Consider the following 10225-nt stretch of genomic DNA (forward strand, 5'->3'; position numbering starts at 1 on the left):
GAATTATTACTTTGTCTTGAAAAATAATAGTTCAAATGCATCAATAAAGGCATCAAATGCATCCTCATTAAGCTGGATATTGCATTCAAAGTTAATATGTAAAACTTTAATCCTGAATGATGAAGTGGGGAATGAATGTTTTAGATTTCACAATTAATCTCCTTCATTACAATCCCACAGATTCATCATCCATTCCTCTCTCCCTCGTGCCTGACGCAGTCAGGAACAGAGCGATAAACACCGACCTAGAATTTACTCCATGGCTTATTTTTTTGTAATGACAGGCAGATGTTTTAAATGGTGAGTTTGCATGTTCAAAAAATAAAAGAGAAAGAAGGAAATGTCTTCAGGATGCTGTGTGTATTTCCTGTATAAGGAAGAGCCACTTGAGTACTAATTATCTTGACCACTGTTGATCAGGTTGTGTAACTATGGAGTGAAAACAGTCTCAAAATACCTGTGTGTGTGTGTGCGTGTGTGTGTAATACTGGATTTGTAATCCGTGGTGTAAGCATCTTTGTGTGTAACTTTGGAGAAACATGATCACGTGAAACATGATTTGTAAACCGTAAAAACAAAATTTGTAACTCTGGGTACTTGTAAATATGTGGTCAAATGCATGTGACACAAATATGAAGAAATTACGAATACTAAATAAAAGTATACACACACACAATTATAATGTCTACAAACGTTAAATTTCTACACACACATTTTTTAACTTCAGCCTCACAAATCTGATAATATCGAATTCAAACCTTCTCCTACGCCTACAAATGTTAAATAACTATGCACGAGTCGCCTGATACACACAGACACCCGGTTACGAGTGCATAAGGATTTTTGAGACTCGTTTCATGCTTACAAACCGCCTCGGCTTTGTGCGTAAATGGTGCGTTTAAATGCTGATGGAAAGCTGGGTCATCTGATTTTAGCTCGGAGTCTATAGTGTTTTTATCCTCTGAACGTTTGTCACTGTGCTTGTGACAAATTTTTTTTTTACGGTTTACAAATCATGTTTCACAGATTCAACAATCCAAAGTTACACACAAAGATGCTTGCACGGATTACAAATCCAGTGTTATACATGCAGGTATTTTGAGACCATTTTCTCTCCATATATAACAAAGTGCTTTTGTTATAATTGCTTCATTAAGTCTGCTTTCTTACTCTATTTTGGATAACTTGCAAACAATTTCAAAAGATAAGAAATGGGTGAATTAGTAGGAAAACAAATGAATAAATAAATTAATATTTTAGTTTTAGAAAACATGGCTGCTTACCTTCTCCTTAATCCAAGCTTCCAGTTTGTCCACCTTCCTGTTGAATTCCTGCAGGCTCCTGGCTCCACCCAGAGCGTGCGTCTGATTTGCGGCCATCTGCTTCAGGGTTTGCCACTGTTCCCTGAGCTGACTGAGCTGCTTCTTCACCAGGTCGGACGTTGGGTTCAGCTTGCAGATCAGCTGTTCACCCAGCTTTAGAGAAATAAGACTCGGTTTATTTGAGCTGGAGGCAGCTGGACAAACAACACGGGTAAATCTACCAGTTATTCTTCTTGTACACCTTTAATGGTTTGTTGGTTACTTTACCAAAGGATGGAAGAATTATTATGACAATTCAAACTTTCCAAAAGTCATTTTGATCTGGAATAGTAAAGGTGGATATGTATACAAAGTGACTTGCAAAACTATTTCAATGTTTTCACAGCATTAAAACAAAAACTTTTCTGCTGCAATTACACTAAATCTTCAAAGATTCATTCCAACTAGCTTTACAAAGCTGGAGAAATGTTTCCCTGTTAATCTGGATTATATCAGAAAGCAGAAATATTCAAGTCCAACTATGGATTGTGAATTAAATTTATGGCCCCTTCAAACCTGGTTATACTTTAATATAAACCATCCAGTTGTAGATCTGGCTGTATATCTGAACTGGATAAAGCATAAATAATTTAAAAGATTTGAAATAATTTAACATTTAAATTTAAGATTTAATTAGAAAGCTTAATTTGTGAACTTCAAAGATGAATAATTATAGTTTGATATAATCTGGTGCTTTAACTGTCTTTTGATGGCAACTGCTTTTATTTAACCGTGCCACAGTAAAAAGGACTGAATACAAAGGCATGCTGTGTTTTTTAGGTTTTTATGTGCAACAAAGAACTTTCCTTAATCTTATTAACTGTGCTACTTTGAGATACAGTCCTTATAAAATACAATGACGTTTGTGAACGTAATGTGACAAAATGTTATCATTAATTTATGCCGTCTTAATACATTTAATCGGATCACCATCACATACATCTACATATTTGATATTTAAATCATGAGCGCAGCGGGTTTGTGACCTGGTTGAGCTGAATCAGGGTGTTCTCGAAGTCTTTCAGGTCTCTGTGAAGCGTCTGCGAGGCTTCCTCCCAGTCATGCAGGGGCCGATGCTGAACGTTGCATCCGTCTTTCAGGTCCTGGAGTTTGCTTTTCATCCACGCTTCTGCCTGCACCACCAAAAAAAGACACAAACTGTTTCAGATGTTCATTACAGCTCGTGTAGTGGCTCATTTCGATTTTACTTTACACTTGAGAAGCGTTTCTTTATCATTGTATCCCATTATTAAGTGACTGTGGTATATTTTTACTCTACCCTACAGTGTTATGACGGTTTGGGAACATGAAAAACAGCCTCATGTTCTCCAATGTCATGCTATGTGGAGCGGAGGTTTGTCTTGGCTGGAGCTCGGACTCGGTTGCATAAGGCTTTGTCTTGAAAAGCTGCCTTTTCCATCAGCACTTCGCATGAAGTAAGAAGGCCGCCAAACAAGGTGGCCAAAATGTGAAATGTCTGAAGGAGCGTATTTGTTTTCTTAAGGAGAACATGGCATGGAAGTCAATGAGCCACATACGTCTGAAACACACACAAAAAAAGTCCAATAAATCAGGTTAGATTCTTGCTCCTGTCAGAATGATCCCACATGAGCCATAACAGCGATAAAATCAGAAGAACTTCATATACTGCAGAGTGTCAAATAAAGGTTAAAGCCACAACTAAGTCATAATAACGTCACATCAAAACATTTTCTGGAGAAGTTTAGGGTAAAAAAAAAAAAGAAGAGAACTTTAACCCGACTTCTAAATCTATAAAATACATTAAGGGTGAACACATGTTGAGCCACTTTTGGGTTGTGCTTAAAGAGTGATGTTACTCTTCCCTAGAGAAAGGGGGTCATTAACTTTCCGAAGCGCTCCCACCCCCAGGCTGCAGAAATATTGCTGGGCTAAGAAGAGGGAAAGCAGCTTCACACAACAGGCTTGCCCATATCTGCTCACAATGGCTCCCATGGCATTATAATGACCTCATGCAGGAAGTCTATGATTCGCTTGTTTCTTCCTGTCCACTCACCACAACAATGGTCTGTTTATCAAAATGTGCAATTAGGGTTTGTTCTAGTCACAAGAAATGGAAACAAAAATGTCAACTTTAAATAATCACCACTGAAATAAATCCTCCTGAAAAGCCTTTAATCAGAATGAAAACTTTGGAAAATGGTTACACTACTCCACATGTTTTGTTCTCCGTTTGCGAAACGTTTCCTGGTTTCTAATACGATATAATACAACATTGCATCACTAGATGGCTAAAAAATAATGACAACAGTTCAAAAGAAAAAGCTCTGGATAGACATGAGAAAACTCGTGGGATTAGATAATTGTTCTTATGCCATCTACAGGTCACAATACAAGCCAATAAAAATATATTTCTCTCTGTTTTACGTGTTGAAATACAAAAAGAAGGGTCTCAAGAGCATTATTTGTGAAACTACTAAGGTGATAATAGACTTACACAAAACCTTTCACAACACAACAGCCTTGCATGGCTGATTCATAAGCTTACATTTTTCCTGTTAAAATTCCTATAAAAGGAAGGATTCTTATTCTATTTCAAACTTTGAATCTGGAAAATCCTATTTTGTCATGAATACTGATGAAGCCATTTTGGCTCGATCCACCATTTCGTATTTTTGTAGTTGTTGGTTGTTTTTTTCCCCCAAAACTTTTCAGGTACAATGAAGAAGTCTGCCACTGGAAATTTCATAGGAACTGTGTGTTGATTCACACACATTTTTACTTTAAACTAAATGTGTTTAAATAAACTTTTCTGGCATCGTATTTTATATTAGATTTAAGTTTTTAATCATTATTTATCTCCAAACCTCCTCAAATACTTTGTTGAAGCCGAGGGAGATGAAATAGCATGCAATAGTTGATTTTACTGATATGAAGTGATTTGCTCAAAGAGTATCAAATGGAGGTTAACATTAAAACGAAATGGGGTCAAATGGTTTAGTATTACTGGATTCACCAATTCGCAAGTTTTCTTGTGGAAGTTATTTGAGGAAAAACTAGTCATGGATAGTAAATCAAAAATATTCTACAGAAAATGCAGCTTGCAGCTGAAATACCTCGCCATGTATAAAAGTTAATTTGATGTTTGAATTATTAATATAGGAAACTATGTGCATTTTTAGGGGAAGTCTGAAGTATTTGCAGATTTTATTAATCAAACTCTCTTTCAAAACCTATGTAACTATTGTTTTTTTGGACATAATTTACATTTTCTCTCGAGTCTTCAGCTTAAATTTTAAACTTGGTGAAAATACAGTCAGGACAAAGCAGGACAGATGAGGAATAGTTCATAAAAACTGTTTCAGTGTTCTGCTTCATGCGGATCATCGTTTCTTTCTGCAGATTGAGCTCATGTCTGACGATTGCATCACACCTGAGATGAACGAGTTTAAGTTGATTTGCTAATTGTTGTGCAACATATTCCTTGGTCAAAGCTGCCACTCATATAAAGATTATATGGTTTCATCGTTTTTTTTTTTATGTTGGGTTGCATTACATTAAATCAAAAACGCACTTTGAGCTGTATAGCTTCAACCTGTGAACATGTGCGTTCACACTTTTGAATGTATAGACTGGAGCAGTCACAAACAATTACTAAATCCCTATAGTCCTCAACTCAGGTGTGACGTCATTCCCAGATCTGAGCTCCACCTTCAGAGATAATCTCTATATCTCCATGTTTTAATAACACTTTGCAAAGTGCTTAATTTTCAAGGGGTGGTTTTAGAAAATAAACCGTTGAAACCTGGAGATCTTTGTTTGGCAAGGTATCGTTGTTGCAGTGGACAGAAAAAAAAAATCCTCTTTCAACAAGTTAAATCTTCACCCCTTAAAAACGTCTATCACTACGTTTCACCTCACAAAAAGGAACACAGCTTGGCTTGAAATAAAGTGGGAGATTAAGATTTTTTTTCTCCACTTTTTCTATCGTGAAACAGTAAATGGTGAAAGGCGAGATGTTTTGCAGAGCAGCTGCAGAAAAAGATACTTTTCTCCATTAGGCGACCTGCTTTTCCCTCATAGCGTGAACCATTGGGGGCCTTTAAACGTCTCTGAATGGAAATCTCACTTCCGCTTTCAGAGCAGTGGAGCACTAAAACATTTTCAAAAACAATAGCACTCAAAAACACCAATTATCAAAATATATTAGAGAGCAATTTATTTATTTATTTATTTTAACTAAGATTGTTAAAGTTAACAATGTGACGCTACTTTCCGCACAGCCATATGCCACGTGTTTGTTTCAGCGGACACATCCCGAACACCGGAAATGAAATGTTCGGGAGTTCACTGCGTGTAGCTTGTTCCACAGAGATTTTGATGACAAACGCGACTTGCATGGAGAAAACGTCGCTCTGTTAAACTCCATGAAAAACGTGTGTGTGTGTGTGTGCTCCGGAGTGGACGCTGCAATGAGATAACACAACCAGTTGCGCTGCTTGGCCGAGTTTCTCTCAGCCATAGGCGTGAAGAGACTGAGCCAAACAATGATCTCATCCCTAAATAATTGGTTGCGGCGGCTTCCCCTCCCCTGCCCTCCCCCTGCTGAACACAGCTCACACAGTTCTTGAGACAAAAATAAGAACCAGTACATATTTTGTTCCCACTGGAGGGTCACGCAGAAGGCAGCTTCCTTTCTGATTTCATCTCAGCAGCATTACTTCATGTTTCGGAGATGGATTTATTGCGCTTTCTATCCATCAAAGGAGATCAAAAGTCCTGATAAGCTACTAAAAAAGGGTTTCATTCATGTACTTAATTTCATGTATAGGCGCCTCTTACACAGCTTTACAGTGCAGAATAAACATTCACATTGTGTGCTTGCTTTGCTTGTTTTACCTGCAGTGCTTCTTTGTTGAAGAGAAAGTTTCGCTGAGTGAAGCATTCACCGTGGGATTTAGCAGCTGCCAGCGCTTCGTCCTGCTGATGACTTTCTCTCCTTTCAAGCTCTTTTTTCTGCAGCTCAGGTGCTGAAATCTGCGTGACCACAAAATGCACAGAAGGTAAAACCAGGGCAAGTACTCTAGTATTAATAAATGTGTCTAATTACATCAGTACATTTTAATTTGCTGAAATTATACCTTCTGAAATAAAGCACGCATGCATTAGACCTCCAGGCCAGCAGGGGGCAACCAAGAGTGAACTCTGAGAGACAATTTAACCGTTCAGAAATGGCTCATTTAATTTAGCCTCTTCCATATTTCCTTACAGTTTTAGTTGTTTTATTCCTGACTGTCTGCGTAGGACATGGTGTACCGTGCATTGTTTATTAATTGGTAAAAACGCTTATATACAAGGGGCTGCACAGTGGCACAGATGGTAGTGCTGCTGCCTTGCAGCAGGGTGCCTCGATTCCCGGTCTTTCTGCATGGAGTTTGCATGTTCTCCCTGTGCATGCGTGGGTTTTCTCCGGGTACTCCGGTTTCCTCCCACAGTCCAAAAACATGACTGTCGGGTTAATTGGTCTGTTTAAGTTGCCCGTAGGTGTGAGTGTGTGTGTGCATGGTTGTGTGTCTCTGTGTTGCCCTGCGACAGACTGGCGACCTGTCCAGGGTGACCCCGCCTCTCGCCCGGTACGCTAGCTGGAGATAGGCACCAGCAACCCTCCAGACCCCACTGAGGGACAAGGGTGTAAGAAAATGGATGGATGACTTGTATACAAGGAAAAGTAAGGACATGGTTTAAGATTAATACGAAAGGGTTTGTTTACAGGTAGAAAATGAAAGCAAAATTTAATTAAGGGTACAAATTGATAGAACAACAAATTTACCTACAGCCACCTCTGAGCTTGTGTTGGCGTTTTATTGTCAAACTTTATCAAGAAGCAGTAACTTTTCATTTTTTCCCCGTTTAAAAAAACGGATTTAAAGGAATTTTAAAACAGTCAATAAGTTTCCTTTTTAAAAGAAATTTATGATCTAAAACGAGTTGATGACTGTACAATTTGTAACACATAAAAAGTTTTCCCAACGCTGTTACTCTGACGACCTTATTTGGACATTTGCTCCCAAACATTAATCTTTTTCCAAGGGTTTTAAGAGTGCACAGATGGAAAAGGCACGCCAACCAAGTTTTTTTTATTATTATTACATATTTGCAGTCCAGTTAATGAGGTTTGGGTGCCCCCAGTAGCACAGTATAAGTCATCCACAGTTCACAGTAAACTAAGCTGACCAACGCTAAGAATCGCCTCCGCACTCAGGTCAAACTCTATTCAGGATCCATTTGGTCCTGAAGATATCACAGCATGTGTTGGGTTGTTCCCAGGTTCCCACCTAACAAAGCCCTACTGTCAGCACCATCCAAAGTGAAATGAGCGCGGCTGGCACAGTTACAGTAACGGAGAGGCGTTCCTCCTCTCCACTCAGGAAACATCTGGGCACGAGAAGGAAGCAGGAACCAACAGATCCGGGTCAGTTTCATGTAAAGTATTCACCTCTGAAGGTGAATATACCAAAAATATCTTTGCTACAAGCAATTTTTCTGTTATTTACAACATGTGGGTGGAGGAAAAACAAGCCAGTTTTGTTGAGAGAAAACAAAATGATGTGTCAGATTAGAGAGAAATGAAGCCAGAGCTGAGGAGGCATGTTGTTTTAACACCTCAGTGAGGTTTTTCTTTTGTTAACATCTTCCCTGACTTCATGTTTTCCAGTAAGCCCTGCCTCTTCCAGATCTGCTGAGCTCTTCATACTTTACATGCACTTTTAACGCCACTTCGATGGGCCAAATTCTCTGTTTGCAAACATTTCTTTTCTAAATTATTAAGCTACAACTTGATCAGAGATGAGATGTTTATATTTTTTTAACGTGGGTACTCCATGAGATTTAATTTAGTTACATGTTTCAGGTTAAAAGCACTAAAAGTCCATGGCCATTTTTTTATGTCTTTTTATTGGTTGGTGGGTCTTTGTCGTATTTTATTTATTTATTTTACTTAGAAAAATCTGCTAAAAATGTAACTTTCCTTTGGTACAAATAATCACTTGGGAGCCCAGAATTTATTTGTTGTTGCAACTTTTTAATTAATGCTTTTCTAACATGTGTTCACTTAAAAATAACCATCAAGTTAGGATCTTACCTCGACTGATTTCTCTCCATTTAGTTTTTCCCAAGTTTGTTCCTGTGCAGGCAGAAATTCATCACTTCCCTCTTTGCTGAGTAAAACCTAAAAGATTTAAATAAACAGTAAAATGTTTCGGTAGACTATAAAACACAAACTGTGTTACACTCATGTTGCATAAATGTTTTATAAATAAAACTACATACTATAAAACTGTCTGTAGTATTTTATTGTTAGTTGGTCAGTTTTTTACTGTGTTACTTAAAGATTCATAATAATAATAATTTATATTTATTTAATTTTATTATTGCTATTAATTTAATAATTATTACTATTATTATCATCAGCATTCTTCATATTATAGTTATATTATTAATAATATTATTATTATGATTGTGTTAATTTAGCAAACGATTATTTAATTAAGATTAATTTTAGCCCACATTTTTTTTAGCTTTTTTTCCTATTAATTTTAATAAATTGTCATTTTTCACTGTTGTGTTGTACAGCAAAAAATTAAAAAAAATTAATAATCCCTCATCATTATCACCATAATCAGTAGCATTATTTATTTATTTATTTGTTAATATTTTAAGAAATAAATTCCTAAACATTTTTGTTTATTTTGGATAAATATCCATTATGCTTTGACAGAATAGAATAGATACATAATACATTCTCTGATTTTTATTTTTGGTTTTTCCCTAAATTAATTAATTAACTGAACTTAAATTTATTTAAATTTTGTTTTTACAACAAAAAAATCTACTTTTTGAATACATAAAATATCAATAAAAGCAAGTGTTAACGTATTTTGTACCTTAAATTGAGAGTTGGGTTTGTTTTCGCAGCTAACCTCCACGATTCTTGGCAGATGTTGATCTGGAGTGCTGCTGCTGCTGCTGATGTTGTTATTGTTGTTGTTGTTTCCAGACGTGGAGCATGTGACCGGTCCCAGCGCTGTCTTGGAGTCTGACTGGTCTTTGCTCCCAGAAATGGTGATCTTCTTGATGGATCTGGAGACGGCAGAGGGAGAGGCGATGTTCTGGTTGAGGTGGTCCTCCGCCGCCACGTGCTCCGGCTGGATTTTGACGGGGGCCGCCTGCTCGACGGTCGGTAAAACAAGACGGGAGCCATGTGCACAGACCTGGGATCTGCTGAGGTAGAGCGAGTTCAGGTTGCGCTGTAAAACGCAATTATCCAGAGCCTCACTGGGCAGATAACTCTGTGGAAACTCCTGGCATTTAGTTACAGAAGGAACAGAGAGCCTGGTTCCAATGGTGAAGGGCTGCACCTTCCTTACAATACTCTCAGACATCCTGATAAAAAAAAAATATATATAGAAAACTCACTTATGTCCCCTAAACAGCTGTCCAGTCTCTTGCTCAGAAAGTGAAGAGATAGTGAGATCAGTTCTCCACCTTCTTGTGCATGTTGAGAATGCACAGGACGCAGCCCAGGACGGCTTCCTTTGACTCCTGGGATCGAACGCGGTCCCAGATGTGCCTCAACGCCGTGCCAAGGTGGGCAGCGCCAGTCGAGAGGCTTCTCCTGAGGAACTGAGCCAGAGAGCCTGCCAGTCTGCTGCTGAGGAGCCTGATGACCAGGGAGCGCAGCAAGATGAACACTGGCATGCTGCCTGAGCGTGCTGCGCTGAAGTATTGGGAGGGGAAGAAAAGAGAAAAAGGGAAGCTCGGAAAAGGAGGGGGAGAGAGAAGGGCTTGTTAGGAGAAGGGATGAAGTCACCACTTCGTCACTCTGC

General features: G+C 38.3%; 1 protein-coding gene across 9 annotated transcripts in view; it reads right to left on the reverse strand.

The window, feature by feature from the left end:
- The window catches only part of mymx (myomixer), a 42802-nt gene extending 32878 nt beyond the window's left edge, over window positions 1–9924 (reverse strand). For 6 of the 9 annotated variants that reach the window (XM_081616203.1, XM_081616202.1, XM_081616199.1 and 3 more), the window contains exons 1-5: window positions 9284–9924; window positions 8482–8568; window positions 6240–6377; window positions 2348–2494; window positions 1284–1475 (exon numbers count right to left, since the gene is read on the reverse strand). In XM_081616203.1, coding sequence (XP_081472329.1) covers window positions 1284–1475; window positions 2348–2494; window positions 6240–6377; window positions 8482–8568; window positions 9284–9781 — 1062 coding nt within the window. In that variant the 5' untranslated portion in view covers window positions 9782–9924. Of the gene's footprint in view, window positions 1–1283; window positions 1476–2347; window positions 2495–6239; window positions 6378–6481; window positions 6523–8481; window positions 8569–9283 lie in introns of those variants that run through there. The other 3 variants (XM_081616201.1, XM_081616204.1, XM_081616206.1) reach the window with 3 other exon arrangements.
- Between the last annotated feature and the right edge of the window lie 301 nt (window positions 9925–10225).

The sequence above is a fragment of the Poecilia reticulata genome, chromosome 15 (genome assembly GCF_904066995.2).
Source record: "Poecilia reticulata chromosome 15, P_reticulata-male-v2, whole genome shotgun sequence".
Taxonomy (NCBI): Eukaryota; Metazoa; Chordata; class Actinopteri; order Cyprinodontiformes; family Poeciliidae; genus Poecilia; species Poecilia reticulata.